We start from the raw sequence: 23,882 nt of genomic DNA, 5'->3' as shown, positions 1-23,882 counted from the left end.
CTGCCTGGTGTGGTCTTATTTTTAATCTCATGGATTTTTCCTGGTGAAAACTGATCATGTTTTTGGCCTTCAATAACTCACGGGTCATGTCAGGTCTTCAGACAAACTATGTCCTCATTTTCACCACTTTTAAAGAAGGAATAGAGTTCAAGTCTGGAACAGCTCATTTTTTTAAATAGCCTTACCATAACCATTAAATAAATTATACCTTTCACTGCAATGACTATATTTCTTATTACTCTTAGTTGTTTCTTCAATTCAGTTTTCATCTTTAAAGGTGCGCTATGTAGTTTTGGGGAAGAAATGTTAATCAGAAGAGAACAATCTTGATGACGAAACAAACTAAATAAGCAAACTCTTCTACTTCATGACTAAATAAACAATCTGATCTTAAAGGACAACACAGTTGCTGTTTCACTTTGTTTATATTTGGCGGACCCTGCCACCTTTCCAGGTTCAGTGCTCTGGGGACATTTTTTTTCTCCCTTGAGAACAGCTTGTTTATTCAGTTATGGATTATTACCTCATTATTTTTCTTCTCCAAAACTACATAGTGGTCTTTAAAGTAAGGATAGAGTCCAATTTTTAATAGCCTTACCTTTAACTTTTCATAAGTTACTGCTTACCTTTTACTGTAATGACTTTATTTTTATTACTCTAAGTTGTTTCAACAATTCAGTTTTCATCTTAAACGTGTTGGTTGTGTATTTATAACCTCTGTGAAGCATTTCCACGTGAATTGTTTACTGAAAAATACATTTAAAAGATAAAAATCTAATTAAATAATGGGACTTATACTGTTAATTAAATAGCACCACTGCCACCACTATAGTTGTCGTTACGTGTGACAGCCACAAAACACAACCGTGGTCATTTTTTGTTGCGTGGAAAAAACGGAATCGGGGCTTTTCATAGGTTCGTAATGTCATTTGGGTTTTCCAGTCCGGTCGAGGGGAGGGGAGGAGAGAAGTGCTGTGCGACACTCACCCTGCTGCTCATTCGCTGTGGAGACTCGGGCAACACCGCTGCGTCCGCACAGCATCAACTTCAAAACACATCGGAAACCCGGAGGAGGGAGGGTGTTGTTGGGCACATCGACGGCTAACAAGCCAGAAAGGGGGACACAAGCAGCCTCTCTGGTAAGAACGAAACATTAAAAAAGAAATATATATATATACACTGCTAAGCGACACCGAGACCAGCACCGTGTGCGTGGCTGCTAGCTAGCTAACTATAACGTCAGTTGACCCGCAGCGGCTAGCTCAGCTCGGCTCAGCTCAGCTCAGCTCAGCTTAACTCGGCTCGGCTCGGTTCGTCTTCACAGCTGGCCACAGAGTCGTCGGCTTTCTCTGGAGAGTTTTACAGGAGTGTGCGGTGGATTTTATCTCTCGCTTCGGGCGCTAAGTGTCCAGTCACACAACAGTTGGGAGACAGTTGACGGCGGCGTTAGCTCCGGTGAAAAGTAACGTCACGCGAACACTGCGACGAAACGCGTCGATGAAACGGGGTTTAAAACGCCGATTTGCCGACACCGTGACGGAAACAAGCGAAGAGAAAAGTTTAGTCACGTTTTAACTGCGTTTGCTGATCGATTTAACGCAGCGTTAGCCACACAGAGAGCTAATGTCGGTACCGTGACTCCCCCCCCCCCCCAACAAACGCTCGCACAACTTTCAGAAAACTTGAAAGTCAGCGAGCTCCTTGTTGTCGCCGCCTAAAAAGCACAAGGGCGACACTCGGAGGGAGTTTCTAACAAGTTTTAAGGACAAGCGGAGCTGGCAGCGCTTTGGTGTATTAATAGCTAACTACTGATAAAGGGGGAGGCTTGAGCTTGAGTTAGCATGGTGACTGCCCTCGGTGTTGAAAATGCTCTTTGATTCCGGTATTTCACGCCACTTTCTCGCTTGAGGCACTCGACTTCCAGGCAGGCGAGGCAGGTTTTCGTCGCCTGTATTCTCGTGTTTACCCTCCTCAGCGGAACAAAAGGGCCCCCATCCCCCCCCCATCCGAGCTGTCAGATTGATTGAGTCCATACTTGAGGAATGAGAGAGGCAATGCAGGAGACAGACAGACAGACAGAGAGACTACTCTGTTATTGTCCTCGAGAAGATGGATCAATCGCTTAAAGGTGCGCTATGTAGTTTTTTGGGGGGAATCTCCAGCGAAGACGAGTATTTTCCATGCACACTTTCTACCTCTGCATTGAGTGATTTATTAAATGGAGTCAAATCTAGTAGTGTGTGCTGCCTTTGACTGAAAATTCATAATATATTGTTATTTCAACACTGTGTTGTAGATTGATAAATAAATGTATCTTAGACGCTGATATTGAGAGTAGGGATGCAAATCTCAAGCAATGTATATAATTGATAGTTGTCGACTTTAGCCATCAATTATCTGTTACATCATTAATAATTCATACACATGTTGGACTGTTTTCCATTAGAAAACTGACATGTTCGATACAAAATCAGAGTATTAGGAGTTTAAATAACAGATAAAGACAACACCAAGTCACTTAAACAATAATCTTCATAACACAAAATAGCGCCTTAATTTTGATTGTAGATATTCTGTCTGTCGCTGTTCAAGAACTGGCCCAACATAATATTATCACATATTGAGGCTACTTAATGGCTAATATGTTGATACATTTGAAAAGCAAGTCTTTGCAATTGGTACCAAGATACTTTTTGATGTATTTGTGCCGATTGATTTGTGTTAATCAGTTACATTCTTAACATCGATTAATTGATTAATTAAATTAACATAATTAACATCCCTAATTCAGACCCTGACTTTAAAATAACATGATATTTGATTTAATAAGTCTGATCTCAAGCTTAAAAATATCAGTTTTAGATGTTGGTGGAAAGTGTCGGACACTCGTTTGAGTTTTTACACAGCTTTTGTTCTTCGTTGTCTCTCTGCATTGGATAAACTGTTGGCAATCACTTCAGGCTGTCTCAGTTCTTTACAGTTTTATTTTGTTTAAATAGAGGACCTGACGTGTCAACACTCTTCTTTCTTGTTTAACTTGTTGCTCCAGTTTTGTTGTGGGTTATCCGGTCCCACGGGGGTAACCTCATCTCCATGGTCGTTGGTGCTAAGTTCGTAACTCACTGTCCCTGGTGTGCTGGTTATAGCTGGAGGTTAACGGCACACTATGGAAACGGCTTGAGCAACTAAAGGCAGACAGATGAGAAGAAAAAATGGGAGGAAGGAGGGGATGATGTGTTTTTCCCCCCCTCTCCTCAGCAGTCTGTCCCAGCAGAGTCGTACTCGAGGGAACAGCCATAGAGACGTGTACCAGCTGCAACCACGATGAATGGCAAGGGCTCAGGATGGGTTGCCATGGCAAGGACGCTGGCACGCGTTGTTATGCAGACACCTCTTTTCGCAGGGCATGTTTGCACATTATTTCATTGCCTGGTCTTGCTTGGTTGGTGCTTGAGAGAAAAGGCCAGCTTGTGTATACAGAATCTGAATAATGGTTTTAGCTTAAATCTGTTGTTTTTTTTTAGGACTGATGGTGGTTTGTGTAAAGAATATCTGGCCGACGTCGTGGCAGCCTAGAGAAGAAAAATCTTTCTGTTGTGTAAGAGCTGTTTGCGGTCTGTTGGCCACATCTGTCCAGATCAGTTTCACTCTTATGTGCAGTATTAAAAAGTATTAGATCCTGATGAAACAGTCCTGTTAATTAGCTGACACTCGCACTGTAAATTGTAGACCAGTTGTCCAGCTGTGAAATACAGCTAACCTCCTGTAGCCACAAAATAGCCCAATCAGTGGTCCTTGAACATCCACTATAGGGAATTTATCTCTAGTAAGTCTGCAATGGAGTCCGCAATGGAAACAGCTTATTGTGGAATGACCTTTTTCCCATTTGTGTACATGTCTAATGAGGTAGTTATTATATCAACAACTCCAAATCAAATCAATCAAGTTGTTGTTGTTGGGAGCCTGACACGACACTGACTGCAGATCTGAACGGTTGCCAGGAAAAAAGTGCAGCGAGGACAAGGTTAAATCTCTAGAGGAAATATACTAATGCTTTCATTCCAGACTTTCTGCCAAGGTTCTGCTCTGAAGCTAATAGGATGCCAGGCATGATTCTGAAGGCACCTGTGTTCAAATCATGTCAGGTCAAAGTGAACCAGTGCACCAGTGCTACTTAGCACAGATAGTTTTTTTTTTTATATCAGTAATGGAAATAGAAGTTACCCTAGGTATACTGAGATTGCTTTTTTAAAACAAATGCTAGAGACTAGTGCTTTGTTGTATAAAAAAATATATGTAGGGGGTATTTCATAGATTAATCAACCCATTATTCACCTGAGTTTTCATCTGTAAAATGCTAAAACTGCCTGTGCATTACAATTTCCTAGAGCCCAAAGTGACATCTTCAAACTGATTCTTTTGTCCAACCAACCAAAAGACTTAATATCATAAATGACAAAGAAAAGCAGTAAAGCCTGATGTGTTTAAAATGTTTCAAAGTTATCAATATAGTTAAAACTAATTATCTTTTGATTGATTAATCAACTAATCGTCACAACACTTAAACACTATTATTTATGATATATTCCATTTCTGCCAATATTATATTCAGCTTCTGTCCCTAAATCCTACACACTGTCACTTTTGTTTGATTACTTTGTGCATATTCTCTTATATTCATCTTCCAAAAATCACATTCTCATCTCCTCCCTGCTAACATTGAATCAACCAGTGTCCCAACAAGGTGTGAATCGAAGTTTCTCCACATAAAAGACTCCTGCCTGTGAAGTAATGTTACCCAGCCTGTTCAGCCTAGCACTGGGCGTTTGCTGAATGGCTGATATCACATTTTATAAACCGACTCTGACAACCTACAATGAGGTCACATTTAGCCCTGCCTGTGAATCATTACATGTGTTGATGGTTTATTGAGATCTTAAGAAGTTAGAGGTTATGTGAGAGCAAGCTGCCACTATCTATCTGTGTTTTACAAGAGCCTCCCACCTATCTGACTTTGACACACTTAGTAACACATTGGTCCTTTTCAGATTAAATAGAGGGAGACTACCACACCTTCACAAACCCTGATGAATCTATGTGCTGTGGGCAGGACTTGAAATGGATCAAGCTTTCATACTAACACTTCATAAATAGTGAAAATTAGCAGCTAAACAGGCAGTTTTCTTTCTATAAACTGATTTCTTAGGTCTTCACGGGCTGCGTCCAGGGGCCTCATTACAGAAATGTGTCCTTACTGCTTGTCCTATCTTAAATTTCAAAGATAGTAAAAATCATATCTAGCTATTATAGAAGTACTTTCTTAACTTGTGGCTGTGTCCTATCCTACCCCAGACCTTGTGTCTTAACATAACTTGCGTAGGAAATCCTATCTAGAACTGTAAACTAAGTTCTTCAATCAGCACTCGTTGTGTCTTGACTGTCATCGTCCCGTCTTGCCTATATCTTTGTTGAGGATGTACACAAGACTGCCTGTTTTCTTGACAATGCCGGTCTCACTTGACTTGTAGCTGGCTGGCTAGCCTGCTGTAGTTGGCAAGAGAAAACGCACATTTAATGGGTATCTATATTAATATGATAATATTAGGTGTTCCTGCTGTTCCCCATTTTCATTGCGTATAGGAAATGTTTCAGTTAGGACGGTTCTGCAGTAGCTAAATTCAGAGATAAGAATGGACTTTATTCCTAAATGCAGTCTTAGGAAACATGCTTCTAAATATCAAAAATCTTAAGTCATCCTAAACTGAGTTAAGATATGATTTCAGACATTTCACAAATTTCTGTAATTAGGCCCCAGGCCTCTGATATATAACAATTGTTTTTTAATTGTAACATGAAAATTCAGTCTGCTGAAGCTTCAATTCTGACCATCTCTGCTCTTCCTGTACTCTTTCAGCAGCCACAGTTCTGGGCATTACTCCATTTGAGCACAGCATATAGATTTCCGTTTCATTAATTAATCTCATTTTACTGTCTTAATTCCTTTTCCTCCGGTAGCAGATGCATATTATTATATGTTGGTTCTGTTATTGCACATTCATAGGAATTGTTTATTTCTTGTATAGTTGTATAGCTTATTATTGTTTATAGTATAGTTTGCACTGTGTATATACATTGTATATAGCTTGCTTTCTATTTATGTTATGTACAGACACACTGCTGCTGTGACAAAATAATTTCATCCTTTAATGCAGAGCCTTGCTATGTGCTTCAGTGCGGTTAAGAGGTTGTGGCCCTTACCAGACTGTCAGACTAGAGTCTAGGTTTTGTGGCGAGCTTTTCTATCGTAGGTGGTTTTTCTATTTTCTTGGTAAAATATGCACAACACAAGTGTTGAGCATTACCTTTCTTTTCAGTACTTACTTAATAAATAATGGCCTGTTTTTGCTTTACACGTTGCCACCCAGGACTCAGGAATCAATAGCCAATACGTATTAGCTATTGTTTACCTTTCCTGCAGTAACTTTGGCAGAAATGCTGCTTTGAAGGCAGTTGCAGCCAATTGTACATAGTAAAATCGTACTCAAGTGGGGATGGGCCACATCTGTGCTTTGTACTTTGGTCATTTGATGTGAACCAGCTGTGCCCGATATTTTCTTGTTCAGATAGCTACAGACTGTAAAATAACCCATGGCTGGTAGTAAATGATTGTTGTGGTATCTATTTTTTCATACCTTCCTGGCATTTCACAAGGATATGCAGTATATGATGGTTTTGTGAATATGTGTAGGTAAAACAATACATCGGCTTCTTAGATAAGTCCTGATGGTTTTAAAAACTAATGGCCCATAAAAAAATAAATAGAAAGGAAGTAAATGAATAAATAATTGGTCATGAATAAGGAAATAAGCAAATCTATGGAAGAAGGATTCTTGATACCGCCCAAGTCTGGTTGGTGTTGAAATGTGATGTTTTGTGCTACTAATCAGTTCTAGTCCAGGGACTGGGCTGCGTTAGTTGGAGAGGGGAAAGAAGAAAAGTGACTCAGGTGTTCAATAGAGACTCTTTATGAATGTCTGTTTAGGTAAATCTCTTCTGTGGTCCACTGTGATTTAGCCTGGCTCGTTTGTTTCCATCCAGGGCTGCTATGGATGTCAGTAGGCTGTGCATGGGTTCTATGCTGTCCCTTTAGGATTAGTAAGCCATCGTCGCTAGATGATGATCTAAATATATAACTCCCATCTCCTTTTATTTTCTTGTCTGCTCTTCATTCTAACCCCCATGCTAGCCCTCGTGGCTCCTCTTGCATTCATTCATGTGTGTGCAAGCATGCATGTGGACATACCCATATATATGTAATATTAATGCCCCATGGGCGGAAAAGAAAATGTCCCATTTGTCGGCTGTTATGTGCCATCACTGTTTCAAGTGCACATTTCACAGTGAGGTAAAAAAAAAAAAAAATAGACCGAGACCAGAAAAGGCTCCCTTTTTTGTGTGTTAAATGAGTGATATGTCATGCCAAACCTGCCTCTTTTTAAATTCTAAATGTAGGAAGGAAGGATTTCCGTGCTGCAGAGACAATGAAGTCAAAAGAACATAGTGTATCCAGACTGTTGGCTGCTCTCCCTCTCCCCCTCCAGCTCCTCTCGGTTTGCTTTGTCCTTTGCTCTCTGTGGTTCACTCCTCATCCTCAGCCTTTTAGCTACCATAGAAAGATTCGTCTAAATCTAGTCACCGGGTCTCTTTTATATGCGTGTTAAGTCAGTGCCTGAGCTTTGTTGAAGAAGGTGCCTGCTGCCAAGTTCTCTCACTTTATAAGCCAGCCCGAGCACAATATGGCCCTCGAGCACTAGAGCAAACCAGACTTATCATTTCTCCCCTTTGTAAAGACATTTGTATATCTCATTACAGATGAATTTGATGCTGGAATATGAGAGAATGGGAAAGGGGTGTCATAAGTTTTAATTCGGTCCCTTCGGGGTTCCCTAATGCATGATGCTTAGTCATCTAGCGGCTCAAACTTGCCCACCATGTCGATCTTATCAGCCATGTTTTGTCCTTGAAAACCTGAGAGGTTTAATCATATTATATCACCCTAGTGAGCCTGAAAAGACCATGTTACATGACCAGGTAGTGAGTCTTAGTCATTACTTAAAAAAAGATGGCTGTTTTCCAGGTCGCCTGTTGTTGTGCTCTGGATCACATCTCTGAGTGGTGGAGTTGAATTTCTCCGCTGTGGGATTAACCAAAGTCTTTATGGCATGATCTTTTATAAATCATATCCATAATCTAAGGGGTTATTATAGGGCCAGGCAATGTGAGAGAGGTCAATCCCCCATCTGCTCACAGTTCCACATGCAGATGAAAAATCATCTGCAGCGGCAAGCAGAGGCTTTCCTCTCCTTTTTGATCCACACATCCCCTCAGAGAAAAAGCTTTATTATCCTTGAACTGAAAATCCTTGCAGTCAGCTGTCAAAGCAAAAGGCAGATAATACATCAACACTTCAGTTCAGCGAGCATGAATTTGTCAGATGTCATCAGTATATCTGTGTAGTTGATCAAGTAGTCTTTGTGTTTCACAATTAAAGGGAGGTTTTCGTTTTTTTGTCAGTTATGATGAAAACATTGAAGGTTTCCTTACATCTTCTCTGAGGAAACACAGAAACAGAAATGTGATAACACTGCAACACTCAGTACAATTGCCGCATGATCGTTTACGAAACTGCATTGCATTGCAGACCTAATTCCTTAAACACTAGATGTTAACATAATATGAAATCGTGCAAAACAGGTAGTTTAATTTGAATTATCAAAATGTATAATTGTAACGAATCACTTGTGTGATTAATCTGTATTTTTTTCTGTTCATCTTTTCTCTTTTTCTTGATCCTCCTCTCTGTCCCTTTACAAAAAAAACATATACAATCCCGATTACAAAAAAGTTGGGACACTGTAAAACTGTTGTCTGTAAACACAGTCTGTTTGAAAATGATTGCATTCTGTTTTAATTTGACATTTTACACAAAGTGTTCCCACGCCTGTGTAGTAATGCCCTTTTATACAATTGTGTTTCACAAAGAGGTTTAACTTGGCCCATCCTTGAATGTGAACGACTGAGGTTTTTGAGGACGCCCATTTTATACCCAATCATGATACTCTCACCGGTTACGAACAAACCTGTTAACCTGTGAAAAGTTCCAAACAGGTGTTTTTTGAGCATTCAACAACTTTCCCAGTTTTTTGTTGCTCCTGTCCCAACTTACTTGAAATGTGTTGCTGGTGTCAAATTCAGAATGGGCGTATATTTACACAGAGTTTACAGGTAAAAAAGATTAAATGTAATGTCTTTTTACTTTTTAAAATTCTCTATGTTAAAAAAGCATTAGCAAATTATCACATTCTGTTTTAATTATGTTTCACACAACATTCCAACTACTTTGGAATCAGGTCTGTACACGCGGCTTGTTGTGTGACTGACTGACAAACAAGCGTATGGAAAAAGGCAAGCACGAGATCATTGCACGAGAACTAATGTACTCTGCACACAGAGTGCTTATATTGCATTGTTTCCCCCTGTGTGATTAGCATGACATGCTCTTGTCAACACCATTACTGATGATTCAGTTCACTTTGGGCTTTCATCATATTTCAGAATTTGCTTGAAATAGCTTTTATAAACCACAGATTAGCCCAAGCATAATATGTTTTTTTATATATAATAATTTTTTTTAAAGGCATGGGAACTCTCACTGCTTTCAGGCCAGAGAGGCCTTTAATACTTTTAAATTTATTTGTTAAATTCATGTGCATCAGGAGACATTGCATTGCGGTTCTGTATGGTTTTACACCTTTAATTCGGTGCAGCAAACTTAAGCAAATCTTGACCTTAAGGAAGGAAACCAAAGCTGTAAAATCAGTGATGGTGGGTGAGAGGGTGGCTGCTGCTCTGCTTGTTTTAAACAGTCTTTTCTATCTGTCTCTCAGCCAGTCTCGTAGCATTCCGTGGGATTAGGATTAGCAGTCTGTGGCTGTCTACTTTAACAAGTACTAATTGATTTGCGACTCAGGATGTGTTGGATACTGCAGCAGGCAGCGCCAGAGCAGGGCTAGGGGTTATGCAAGGTCGGCAAACACAACATTGCAGCAAACTACTGCAACAAGGCCGCTGAGTTTGTTGGCTCTAGAACTAGGAAGTTTCATCCACGCGGCGGTGCACGGCTTCCCGTATGCCATCCGCTGTGGGCAGCAGGCCTGTCTTTTGGGAGGCATCTGCACTGGAGCCCACGCTGGGCCTGATTAGTCAAGGCTATCCAACTGTGCTGTGAGTCTCCATGTAAACAAACACAATCCATTTGTTGAGCCTGTACAGCACACAATTAGTCATTGTTTGTATGGGAAAGACATTCTGCTGTAACCACAAAATCGCTGATGTCAACAGTTTGAACCAAAGGGTGACAGTCAATGTAACCGTCCCTCCTCCTCTTCTTTGTTTTGTCTTTCAGAGCCGTGCTGGAGTGATTGGTCCAGTTTCTGTCCATCCTCTGAACCCAGTGGCTATCAGCCCAGTGAGCTGCGTGAGGTGTCTCTTAGCTGTGGATTGCATCATTATGAGACAATAGCAATGGGAATCAAAACTCTCCCTCCTCCTCCTCTTCCTCCATCTCCTCCTCCAGTTCTTTTTCTCTCGGCCTGACTCTCCATTCAAACCCTCCCCCCTAACAAATACACTGTCGCCCACACACACATGAAACCCTCTGACCACTCCTCCCACGCTGGTCATGGTCCACTCCCCCTGTCTCTCCAGCCAGTCAGGCAGTGAGCTGATGGGCGCTGTGTAATCCTCTGTAAAGTATAGGGCCTATACGGCTGCATATGCTCTCTTTTGTTATGGCGGCTGTTATTGTTGCAGAGGCCTCCCTCAGGAGAGAACATGAGGGAGAACAGAAGGCAGCATAAAGCTCACAAAGGGAGGAAGAGAGAGCGAGAGAGTGACTGAGAGACACTGACGCTGCCATTTATTTGACCGGATGAGAATGAGCTTCACGGGGCAACGGATGGAATTCAATGGGGGTGAAACCACATGATGTGGGACTGGCATTACCACCCCACGCCAATCACAAATTGGACCAACAGTCAACTTTGGAGATATTTGCCACATAGTGACCTGCTGCAAGGAATGCAGTGAAATAGAGAAAAGTAAACAAGACTTTTTTTTTCCTGGTTCAGAATATTTTTATATTTTTTCTCTTCTTGTTGTTTTTCTTTTTAATTACAACCTACCAAAAGTGCCTTTTTAGTGTTGTTTTTGTCTATTTTTATTACTCGTCTTGCTCTATATTCATACTCCATATTGCCACAGATTATTGCATGTATCTTTACAAACAGTAACTGTCCTATTCAGTGTGTGTTGCCATATTTTAGAGAAGGTCCATAGTATATTTGACTTTGTGTGTGGGTGTCACCAGCCACAACACCAGCCTCCATCAAATCAAATCCACAGCTGACAATCACCACCTTCCTGAATTTTGTTTCTGCTCGGGAAGAGCTCACATAGCCCCAGCGTTAAATCACTGACAGTCGGACTGCTCCAGACCAACGTGACTTTCTGCACTGCCTCCTCCCGACGTCTGTTGCTTTGACGACGCAGAACCACCGCCATGGTCAGTATCCAGTCCAGATGGCGCTACCTTTTCATGTTTCTGGGCATCCAGCTGGTGGTCATGGCATTACTATCCCGGGAGGGATACCAGAAGAGGGTCTCTTACTTCATCCGCATCTTCCGCAAGCCTGACAGCACAGGCCGCAACCACACAGTAGCTGGCATCAGTGGTGGGGATGTATATGCCAACCTGTCCCACCTATCCAAAGCTCATCACCATGGAGATGAGATGCCCTACTGCCCTAAGACGTCCCCTTTTATACGTGAGTGTTCTTGCATGCTTCTGTGTCATTCCTGATTCTCCTCATAACTGATAAGCAAATTTCAAAGGATTATGAAGCTATGAAGCTTTTTGTTCATTTGAATATGTATGATATTGATGACTACCGTTCAATAGCCCTGGTTGTGCATCTGCTGTTGCTGTTGTATTGAGTCACCCATCGTTTCTGCTGGAAGTGCAGTTTTTATGGAAATTTTCAGAAATCTCATTTTTGGCACCTGCTGTGTTGTGCTATTAGAACTTGAGAAAATTATGTTTTCACACAGTCATAGGGGCCTTTTTTTTCCCCAAGGTGTTTGGAAGCAGTAACAATGGCATCTGAGTGCATCACAGTGATACAACCGATATTTCCATTTAGCATAATGAAGTTAAGCCATCACTTGTGTAATGAAAGCTGGTGGGCTATCGCACCACTTGGAAAAGAAAACATACACAATCTGCTGCTGCTTTGTGGTGCTGTTCTGTTGTAGTTTATCTGCTCTATCTGATATACTATATAAAGTATCCAGGCTGCAAAAACATTATGTAGCGATAGAGGGGTATGTAGGCAACTTGAACAAAGTAAAAGAGCCCTCATTGGATATGTTTCCAGTCGATGTACAGTAAATACACTTGATGCACTGATCCACTCGAAAGTTTGAGTTTTTAACAGGTTATGAACCTGTCCTGATTTAATACTGATACCTCTAAATGATCTACCTCAGCAAATCAGACAGTCGGCAAGAAGATTTCCTTATAGTTATTCTCAATACCATTCACTGGTTCAGATCCCCTGCAAAATTATAAGCCATTACAATAAAGTTACTTTTTGTGGCTGATGTGTCTCACAGCCTGAGGAAAGAAGCTGCTCTGTAGTCTGGTGGTGCAGCAGCAGAACAGCTGGCTTATAACATAACTTTTTACGTTGGCCGCACTATATCTTGCTGTTGGCTTATTATGAAGACATAACAGTACGAGGGAATATTAAAGGTATAATAAAAGGAAAGGAACAACTTTTAATTAGAAGATTTTTATGCCTAAAAAAACTGAACAAACTCTCTTCCTTTTCATGACTAAATAAACGTAATAAACAAACTGACCTTAAAGGACAACACATGTGTTTATGTTTGGCAGACCCTGCCACCTTTCTAGCCTCAAACAGTGTTCTGGGGACCTTATTGTCTTCTGAGAACAGCTTGTTAATTCAGCTACGGAAAAAATAAATATTTCTGCATTTGTATCATTACCTCATTAATATTGTAAATATTAAAATTCTGAGTTTGAATTACTTCTGAAACTACATAGTGCCCCTTTTAATAACTATCAATAACTCTCGCTGATCAGTACATCTGTTAGCTGTAGGATTAAAGGTGTATTAACGGCACTAAAACAAAGTTGACTTTTTCACCCTTTTCGTATTACAGTTATCAATCTAGATAAACATAAGTTTCCTCTTTCCTTCATTTGCTTCCAAAACAAATAACGCGCTAGCCAGATCAATTTACAAGAGGAGTTGGCAGTGCTCATACCGCTTTTGTCCACAGGGGCCAGCAGAATCAACAAAAAAAGGAAAGTTCCTTGTAGCAGCTTTAAGTGAATACATATCTAAAAATAGCTCAAAATCAAGCATGACTATAGCCCCAAAGCACTTGCAGTTGCAACACTCATTAGCCTTGTTTTAGTATTAGTAGACTGTAGACTGTAGGCTGCTTGTAATTATTAACTACTCTACGAAAACCTCCTGGAGCCTCACTGAAACTGGTTTAACAAGTGGAGCATAACAGCTATCAGACTTCTAGGGGAAACACCTTCTTTAAATTACAATGTGAGGAAGCTATACTAATGACCTTTTTTCAAGACTGAAGTGCCACTTTTCAACGCACCTGCGTTTGAGTTAGTTGTATGTGTGAATATCTTCTGTGATTAAATTATCAAATGAAAACTGCACACATCACAGGCAGTGTACAAGTAGTAGCTTTGAGGCACGCACATTGTTAACTTCCGCTTAAATCTGCCCTCCAGGGTTTCAAACAATAATCGGCAACATACCACATCACTTCTTAGTTTTCTCCATGACAACCGAGCAAACAGGTCAAAGCTTAGGGGTAGTAAGTGGACCTTGTTACATGTCTCCATTTGTCTACGCCGAGGCTTGTGACTATATGAATATTTCATGTCATGATTATCCTGGCCGAAATTATTGTGATTCAGGGTATTGTGATAATCATCAAAACATACTTAAAATTCTTAAGGTTGCACTTAAACATACTGGAATCACCTTTCCTTACATTTTTTTAAGAAGCACATGTTTTTTTTAGTGAAAAACAATCGAACAATGTTGATTATGGAAATCATAAGTCATACAATTTTATATCCTCGCATCCATATCCACGCCACACTTCTTATACATTACCTAGGAAATCTGATCGACTTAGTATTTTTTGTTAATGTACAACGAGATGCACTGTCAAAGCAGGTTGTTTCCTGCTTCCTGGGCTCCGCCCCAGTAATTTTAAACCCTTTCCTGATAACTGAGCCAAATGGCATTGACTACTACCTGGTATTAAATCAATGGCTAGGTCCTCGAGGTATTATGGAACTTTGGATCAGGTAGCAGAAAATAAACAGAAACCACCTGGAGTTTCACTGAAACAGGTTTGAGGAGGAAGGGACTGTGGCTTGAGAGGTAGATGGCAGGTTCGATGTAGGTCATCCACTAATCAGGAGGTTGGTGGTTTGACCCTCAGCCCCTGCAGTCTACACGTTGGAGTGTGAGTGTGGTTATAAATGATTATTGCTCCTGATGAGCAGGTTGGGCCATAACCTCTGCCGCCCGTGTATGAATCTGTGTACAAATGAGTGACTGCTGACATGTGTTGTAAAGCGCTTCGAGTGGTCGGTAAGATTAGAAAAGTGCAATATAAATGCGGTACAGTAGTCCACAGTCATGTTCAAATTATGGGTGGTGCAGGACGTTGGAAGTCTTTCCTCATAACAGCAGGTTGCTTGACTGACTGACTGACTGATTATTATGTTATATGTAATATATTATTTTATTACCAGTGATTTTTCTCAATGAATAATTTTTGCTTTAAAATGTAACTGAATTGTGAAAAATGTTAAAAACCTCAATGGGGCATCCTCAGATTGTTTTTCTGCAGTCATTCTAATTTAACTGATTATATTAGTAGGAATTATTGTTTTGGAAGTGTTGAAAAACACGGTAATAATACATTATTCTCGGCCACATTACACCTACTTGTTTTCCATCATCCTTTCATACTTTGTCCAGTATGATCATGAAATGAGTATTACATTTTCTTCTATGCCGTCTGAAAAAGGTAAAAAAAAAAAAAATTGACAGCTTAGTGTGACAAGTTATGCAATGTAAGTACCAGTGTCAAGGAGGCATGTACAGAAATGATTTACTTTCCCCTGTTCAAATATATTTTACTGCTCAAATTTGAACAAGGACCAGGTGTCGGAACTGGTTTTGGTAAATGTATGAACACATTTTAGTTTTACTGTTCCAGTAGGTTCAGTTCAGCATGTCACACTCATGAGCTCATTTTAAACTGCAGTGTATCATGCAAATGAAAGGCTCTTGCACTCTAACCAAATTATTTGCCTTCACTCCATAAGACAAACCTTGTTTTCTACTTGTAATGACATCAGACCAATTTGTGCCCACAGGTGGGCCGATCCACGTCAGCTTCCCATCAGGGCTCACTCTAGCAGAGGTTCAAAAGAAAAATCCGCTGGTGGTGCGCGGGGGACGCTACAGGCCGCCTGACTGTGAGGCAAGGCACCGAACGGCCATCATCATTCCCCACAGACACAGAGAACACCACCTGAAGTTCCTCTTGTACTACCTACATCCTTTCCTACAGCGGCAACAGCTTCATTATGGAATTTACGTCATTCACCAGGTGAATCACGCGCAACCAAGTGATTTATTAGCACTAAATTAAAGGTTTAAAAAGGGATTGAAGTGACATTTAATTTTGATTTATATAGATTTCAGGTTGTTTTTATTGGATATTCTCTGCTATCATGTGTTTATTTTTGTCTTTATGCACAGTGTGTCCTTCATTTGGTCTTCAGTAGAGTTCAGGCTTGATAGACAGTGCCCTCTAGTGGGCGGTCACTGGATGTGTATATTAGAGGATGTCAACACTTGAGTGGCTTAAAGGGTTTAATCTCTTTAGCTGCTTGTGACAATTCCTTCATGTTTACTTCTCAGCACTTAATCTGTTACACCTCTTGAGCTGGATTTTTGCACAGTCATGTTGTTGAGTCTCGCTTCTCATGATTTGTCTTGTCCCTTGTAAGAGGATGCCTCAAAATAAGTCCGTGTATATCAGTATTTATCGTGAGAAGGGATTTGTTTAAGCCAGCTAAAAATTAATGTGTTCCAGCTTGACCTTGCAGTTTCTAAAATACAGTGATGTTATAATTAATTCTGATAACTGAGAAAGGTCTGCTGGTTGTTCCATATTAGTTACTGGATTTTCCATCATGCTCATCCTCATACTGACAACTCAAAAGTTCTCACTTCATCACAAGTTCTTTTCATCTAATTGTCAAGCAAACTTTTGAAATGTAAAATGAAAAATGTGGGGGAAAAAAAAAAAAAAGAAATTTCGGGGAGACATTTTCAGAATATCTCCCCCAAGATTCAAGATCCTTATTGACTGATTTTTTAAAAATATTTTTTAATGCCTAAACAAACTAAATAAACAAACTCTCTTTGTTTTCAAGACTTAATAAACTGAATTAAACATCCATCCTCCCAGATGCGATATTTCAAAATGCACTTAAAAATACATTGCTGGAAACACAGCCACAGACTCAGTTTTGCTTTAGAGGTGACAAATTAGTTGCTGTTTAAATACTTGCAGACTGGTGTGTAAGGTGTCATTGTAAACATTCAGCCTGGCTTGACATTAAGTGTCTGTGTTTACTCTGCAGGCTGGAAACTACACTTTTAACAGGGCCAAGCTGATGAATGTGGGTTTCCGTGAGGCCATGAGGGAGGAAGACTGGGACTGTCTCTTCTTTCATGATGTGGACCTCATTCCAGAGGACGATCGCAACACATACGTCTGTGACTCCAATCCAAAGCACGCAGCCATCGCCATGGACAAGTTTGGCTACAAGTATGTCCTTTCTCATCTGCGAATGTCCTATGAAGAAGAAATGTGCAACCATTAATAGTTTTTTTTGTTGTATTTTTCATGTAAAAAAAAAAAAAAGGTCCAAATTTGTTGATTCCAGTTTCTTAAATGTAAATATTTCCTGGTTACTTTACTACTCTATGACACTAAACTGAATGTCTTTGGGTTTTTGACAAAACAAGACACTCATCCTGGGCTTTTTGTAACACTGATCAACCCGATTGACCAAACAATCTTGTACAGTCCCCATAATTAACAAATTAATTGACAATGAAAATAATGGTTAGTTCCAGCCCTATTGAAGGGTTCGCTCTTCACAGATAGACACATAGCACATTCTACGTTCCACCTTTGCTTGAAATACTTACCTTTTGTTTTTTATGACTTTTAATCCTCTCCAGGCTTCCGTACAAGATGTACTTTGGAGGAGTGTCGGCTCTGACGCCGCTGCACTACCTAAAAATGAACGGCTTTCCCAACAACTACTGGGGCTGGGGTGGCGAGGACGACGATATCGGTGTCAGGTGAGAAAAGTTGAGGCCAGATGCTGTTCAGGACAAATGGTTCTACTGTGGAAATGATTTTCAATGACCTGTCAGAGAGTTTCCATGCTATGCTTGAATCATGTTTGATCCCTTATATGAGGTTGATAATAAAATTCTAACCAAATATCAGAATGAAAATATGAGTATATCAAAATTTATCATCTCTGTTATGGATTCAAGGTCGCCATGTTTTGGTTTATGTCCTTTAGAACCACATCAGAATGTGTAAGACTGACATTTGTTTTCCCGTCCTCTCAGAGTGTCTCTGTCGGGGATGTACATCACTCGTCCATCACTGAAGGTCGGCCGCTACAAGATGATTAAACACAAGCTGGACAAGGGCAATGACGTGAACCCAAAGAGGTACAGTAAACAAGCTGATGCAGTTGGTTTCATGTGGGAAGTTTGTAGCAGATCTGAATTAAGTTTGCATGCAGACTCAAAACTGTGACACTTGATCATTAAAAGAAACGGCAGAAACACAATTCTATTTTTGTTTTTACGAGGGAAACTGACACTGAATTTGGAGAATCGTTACACCTCTAGTTTTTACTGCACAGGTAAAACAAAAAGGTACGTAGCCTTCAATATTCACTGATTTGTCTTTGCCGTCCATTTGAAGGTTCAACATGCTGGCTAAGACACGTCAGACCTGGAAGATGGATGGGATGAACACAGCTGAATATGAGACAATCTCTCGGCAATACATGCCCCTCTACACCAACATCACTGTCAACATTGGTACTGAGGCAGGTCTACATCCGCCTCCCCCAACACCACCTCCTCCTGCCAAAGGTGCAGACAAACCTGCAGTCAAAGCACCTGCAGAAGTCCCAGCGAAAGGCCCTGCCAAACCCCCTGCCAAACTCAAAGAGGGGCACCCAGAGAGCCCCTAAGAGACCACTAATCTTTTTTCACCCTGCCATAACTTCAATGGGTGTTTTTTCTTCTCAGTGGCCTGGAGTTTTTGCTCATTTAAAGCTTTCTCGTCAGTTTGTGGGGGAATTCGTTTGCGTAGAATAAACGTCATACTGCCTGCGGACAGTGCGGTACTCTGGGTGATTTAAAAACACTCGATTTATCAAAATTAAAAACAATGGACCTGAATTTCTCGACCCGGAGGTGACGGCTCTCTGCCTTGATTCCTGTGACATCACTAATTATTCTTCCAAGGGAGCCACAGTGGAGAGTGAAGGGTTAAAGTTGGACTCTATGAGTTTATATATCTACAGCACTGTGGTCGCTGGCTAAACCTTGTGATGCCTTAGATTCGTGTTGTTTCTTTTCTTTCCACTCGTACCTTACATTATTTGAAAATTGGGTTTAATGGAGCAGTAGCTGCGATTTCCAGCAGTCACACTCTGCCACAGGAGTGTCTGACTCATTTTTGTCTCCGCGCCAATGAAAACATGAGTGAAGGTGATGGTTTTTGTTTTCACTTGAGTGTGTGAAGCTGCTACAGTACAGATTGAGTACTGCATTACTGCTACTACTATTACTGTTTCTGACATAACAGTACACATATCCTATCTATCCGCAAATATCTGGGATCTTGTGAGAAAGGAGATGCTGGTTTGTATACATCTGGTTTGCGTATCAAAAGATGGACTAAGTCTTTCTAATGATTTCAAAGTTTTGGGTGCTGTACACATCAACTTACCTGTGTGAATGACAATATTGACAACATTTCAGTTTGCGCACCAAGGTTACAGTTCAACGGTTTACCTTAGCTGGTGCTTCACTTCAGCCTTTCCAATTTCAGAATACCCATTATCGTCAACATTTGATTGAATTTTATTTTCTTGTGTTTTTGTGTATTTGCCTTCAGTAGAGCAGGCCTTGGTGACGGTGATCAGTCCTCTGCCTTCAGATGAGCTTGTGATTCACATCAAAATGGAGTCTTTATATATATGTCGATTATGTACAGTGTGCTATATAACTCCTGATGTAAATGTGCCCCTCAATAGTGCTGGCTTGCTCCCTCAGCACTTTGTATGCAGTCAATCTTTATGATGTCTTTTAATTTTTTTAAGCCCATCTCCTGTCTTTAATCGGTACAGATCATAGAAAGTCACTTCTGCAGCGTTGTCAGATGAGCATTAGTTCATTTTCTTTTAAGATCAAGTTACAGTAGCCAACGTTATCCACATAAACATACAAGTGAGTTCAGTAGCTTGAGCCAAAAGCAAAACGTGACAAATCTGTGTTCGCTGGAAATGGGCAATGGAAGTTGTGTTGCTGTTGCTGCGAGAAAAAATTGTGGTTTTGGATGTTTTTGTTTCAGTTGAGTTGAAGGACTCTGTTGCCCTTTTATCTTTTTTATTGAGAAAGCTCACAAAGTTTGAGAAAGCTCACAAAAGTTAAAGGTCCAGTGGCAGATTTAGGGGCAGAAATTAAATATTCAGAATTATATTTCACCAAAAACTAATAATTGTTGTTTTACCATGAGAATGAGCCTTTTGTATTTAAACACTGGCTCCAGAGAGGACCTTTCACGTTGTTCTTGTTTTAGCAACCACTGCAAGGGAGGGGAAGATGATGGCTTTTCGGTTAGTTGCAATCTGTAACCACACCTTAGATGCCACTAAATCCTACATGCTGGACCTTTTAAACGGCAACTCCACCATTGTCACACCTTAAAGTGTGTTTACAGGTCTTGGGGAGTACAACTGCATATATGAAAAAGTGGTATGATGGCTTTTGTGGCTCCAGAGGAAGCTGCATTCAATCTGATAATTTCCCTCCAGTGATGTCACTCAGAGGTTAAGCTGCATTGTAAGTAATGTAGGCGGCAGCTTTTGAAAAGCAGTCCACTGGTCTAGCATTGCTCTTCTGTAACACTGTTGGACTCATTATGGACAGTTTAAAAAATAGGTGCCTACATTACCCACAATGCAACTGCGCCACTGAGTGACATCACTGGAAGCAATTTGTCAGATTGCGTGCAGCTTTCTCTGGAGCCACAAAAGACTTTATACTGCTTTTTTTCCACATACGCAGTAGTACTCACCAAGACCTGTAAACACGCTTTGATGTGTAAAATTGGTGGAGTTGTCCTTTAACTGCAAATCTGAGGTATGTAGAGACATGTTTAGCAAGTTATAGGGCGGCTTGCCAATGAGGAAACAAGCTGTGTTTCTTTCTCTTTTATGTTCTCCTTTTTATTCTTTTAATCTTTTTCTTCCAAGCATTCATAAAAACAATTCATCACTTGGTGTAATCACCTTCAGCGACTTCATTATGGACCCGGTTCGCCTGTGATTTGACTAAAAAGCCAGTTCTTTAAGAAGCTATCACATGGAGACATCTGCCATATCCTTACCACTAGTGCCCGTATACTGCATGACGACTGTCCGCCCCCCTCTTCATGTCTCTCCACTATGACAGATTTGATTGTTTACGTGAGAAAACAAAATAAAAAAAAAAACCAGTCCCTTTTACGCAGTGTGTGTGGCGCTGAACCGACAGGTGAACAAGGCTGAAACCAAAGACGACTGCATGGAAAGCTGTGAGGATGGATTGAGGAAAAAAATATTTTTGTGTGTGTGTGTGTGTGCAGTATACTTCTTATCTCCTTCTCTCTTAATGGACAGACCTATCATTTCCTCCGATCTGTATTTGTAGCTTCGTTCAGTTCTGAGTTCAAAGTAGAAACCACAGATGATTTTTTTTATTTTATTCTTTTAAACGCTGTACTGAATCTTGTTTTATCTTCATGTCATTGTGGTATTCGCTGAAGTGAACGAGACGAGCTCCGAGGGTGGTTTTCTGTGATTTTCATAAATAGATGACTATAAACTGTATTATCATTTTGATGTGAATTCATATCCAACTCCTATGGCCTTAGCAACACAAACAATGCTAGTATTTCAACACTTGGTCTCTAATAGCATCTTTATATAAAGACTAGATATGCATGGCAAAGAACCTGTTAGAAAGTTGGGAATGTACTGAGCACAACATGGAGATGATACATATCGATGCCCGCCTGGAAAATATGAAGCATGCTGAAGTGTCTATGTTGTGAGCTGGAAACTGTTTTACTGTGACTTTACATGCAAGTTTGCATCTGCTGTGTGGAGTGCTCCTCACCGGTGTGTTAAATTTGAAGATGATGGAAGCATTTTTGAGCAAAATGTGCAAAAGAAGTTTGTATTCCCAAAGTCACAATGTACAGTCTCCACCATTTGCTGTTTAACACTTGACCTGATGTTTTAGGTTTTTTTTATTTTTTTAAAGCTACTTTGTTTTTATTCTGTTATGATGTGGATAAGCTCGGCAGCACTAGAAAGCAGTCATCACAGGGTAGTACTGAAGCAACCAAGGGCAATGTGACTCTGTGAGCTATTTCTGCTCTCTTTATGAATCCTGCACAGTCCAGAGTGGCCTTAAATTCATTAATAAACTGATTATTCAAAATAATTGCTGTTTTATTTGCATTATTCAGTCTTTTTTTATTTTTATTTTTTATTTTCCTTGTGGCAATGCCAGTTGAAAACATGCTGTTTGGTCCTGAGTATCTGTTAATGTTGGGAGTTTACAGATCCAGTCTTAAATACTGATGACATTTTAATGTAGACAACAACATCTACAGAGCTTGTAGAAAGTAAAAATCTAATTATAATGGTGAATTAATGATCCAAAATGGTTCAAGATGATTGTTTTGTTTACGTCTGTGTTAGAATGCTGACAGTTGTTTGTCAGCCAATCGTTTAACGGCGTCGTTATCACATGTTTTTATTCAGCAGTCAACAGTCTTGGTAGTTGCCGGTTTGTAATATGTCGATAAAACTCACATTAATACACAGTTTTAACCTTGACTTTAATTTTTGTCTAGGAAAAGCCCACGTCTAATTTTCTTAGTTAATCATCATGGCTGGATTCCATTTAGCTGCTTCAGCTTCAGGGTCCTGGCTCACTGTCGTGCTCGCTCAGAACTGAACTGTTATTAGTAACACCTGTATGACAAAACAAAATGTCTGCTGTGCAAAATGCTTTTTGAATGATCATGCTGTGCAATAGCTGCACCGGCCTGGGATGGAAGATGATCTTCTCCATCGGAATTTGCCGCTTGTAATCTTCATACATCGATGGTCTCCCCACAAGCTTTACGATGTTGGGATGTTCGACTGCCCTGTGATTACGAGCCGTGGGGATATGAAAGGTAAGAGAACAGAGGGGTCAGTATGCTGAATCGTGTGTAATCTAAAGATATATGCTCTTCCTCTTAGGGAGGTTTATCAGGGTGACAACCATGTCTTACTTATAAATGTCATACTCTCTGTTTATATCATGTTGAGTCGTCAAGCCTCCTGGGACCTTCTTCACTGCGACCCACTGTCCATTCCTCACCTCTGGGTACACCTCTCCTGTAGCACCTTTGCCAAGAAAACTGGCCATCTTAAAAAGGAGGATCACATGCCATTAAAATGTAACTTTCTAAAACTAGAAATGGGTTGTCATTTCCCACTCAGTCTCATATGCAAAGAGGAATGCTGCCAGAGATGAAGCGCTCTGCCCTCAACTTGAGTTATATTAAGTGGAAACTCTTCATGGTCACAAGCCGGTCAAAGTTTACATTCATCCAGTGAAACATCAGTATGACTTCTGTCAGCATCTCGACAAAAATTGGATGTATTGCCGTGAAATGTGGCTCAGACATTAATTCCCCCCTCAGTATGAATAGAAATAAATTGATCCTCTGACTTTTGATCCAGCACGAGCAGCAGGTCAAAGTTTCCACTTGAATTATCTCAAAAATCAAGCGCAGCCTTTCCTGATCCCCAGAGCACGAATCCTTATGTTGGCTTTTGTGGTTTTGGCTGAAAGCTTTTGCAGGCTGTGTGCAGGATGCGTGAAACTCAGCACGTTTGTCCATCTCACCTCAACTGCTTGGAATTGGGCAGAAATGCCAGCATGCGGCTTTAAACAGCTCAAACAGAGACGTTTTTATGACTCGACTCTGCAGAGAAAACCACACATCCTTCCCCTGTGGCCCAGATAGACTGAAGAATTACCAGCTTCAGGTCCACAGATCACAAATCACCTCTGACATCTACGAGCCGATTCCTTGAACTAACAGATGCAGATCACTACATGGTGTTGTGGTCACACACAGTTCACTAGTGCAGCAGTGTTAAGCGGAAACAAACTGACGGGCGGTGAAACAAGTTCTTCTGGTTTTTAAAGGGTCAGTAGAGCAAAAAAACAGCACCTTTTGTTTTGTATGTCCGAGCCCCGATCAGTGACAGAACTAAGAATTCTGCATCCAAAGCTGAA

At 40.5% G+C, this 23,882-nt stretch overlaps 1 protein-coding gene across 1 annotated transcript; it reads left to right on the top strand.

Annotated features, from left to right (window-relative positions):
* The first annotated feature begins 1,010 nt into the window (after nt 1-1,010).
* Nucleotides 1,011-22,025, top strand: LOC141011557 (beta-1,4-galactosyltransferase 3). The gene is made up of 7 exons (XM_073484728.1): nt 1,011-1,139; nt 10,466-11,885; nt 15,575-15,810; nt 16,853-17,040; nt 17,460-17,582; nt 17,862-17,966; nt 18,226-22,025. The coding sequence occupies exons 2-7, from the start codon at nt 11,621-11,623 to the stop codon at nt 18,497-18,499; spliced, it is 1,191 nt and encodes a 396-aa protein (XP_073340829.1). The 5' UTR covers nt 1,011-1,139; nt 10,466-11,620; the 3' UTR covers nt 18,500-22,025.
* The last annotated feature ends 1,857 nt before the right edge of the window (nt 22,026-23,882 follow it).

This window comes from Pagrus major, chromosome 17, assembly GCF_040436345.1.
Source record: "Pagrus major chromosome 17, Pma_NU_1.0".
Lineage (NCBI taxonomy): Eukaryota > Metazoa > Chordata > Actinopteri > Spariformes > Sparidae > Pagrus > Pagrus major.
The sequence above is the reverse complement of the archived record's forward strand: the minus strand, read 5'-3'. Positions and strand labels throughout refer to the sequence as shown.

Coding starts and splice junctions, on each gene's coding strand:
- LOC141011557 (XM_073484728.1), top strand. CDS start 11,621: ATGGTCAGTATCCAGTCCAGATGGCGCTACCTTTTCATGTTTCTGGGC. Junction 11,886..15,574: donor TAAGACGTCCCCTTTTATAC/GTGAGTGTTCTT, acceptor TTGTGCCCACAG/GTGGGCCGATCCACGTCAGC. Junction 17,967..18,225: donor AATGACGTGAACCCAAAGAG/GTACAGTAAACA, acceptor GTCCATTTGAAG/GTTCAACATGCTGGCTAAGA.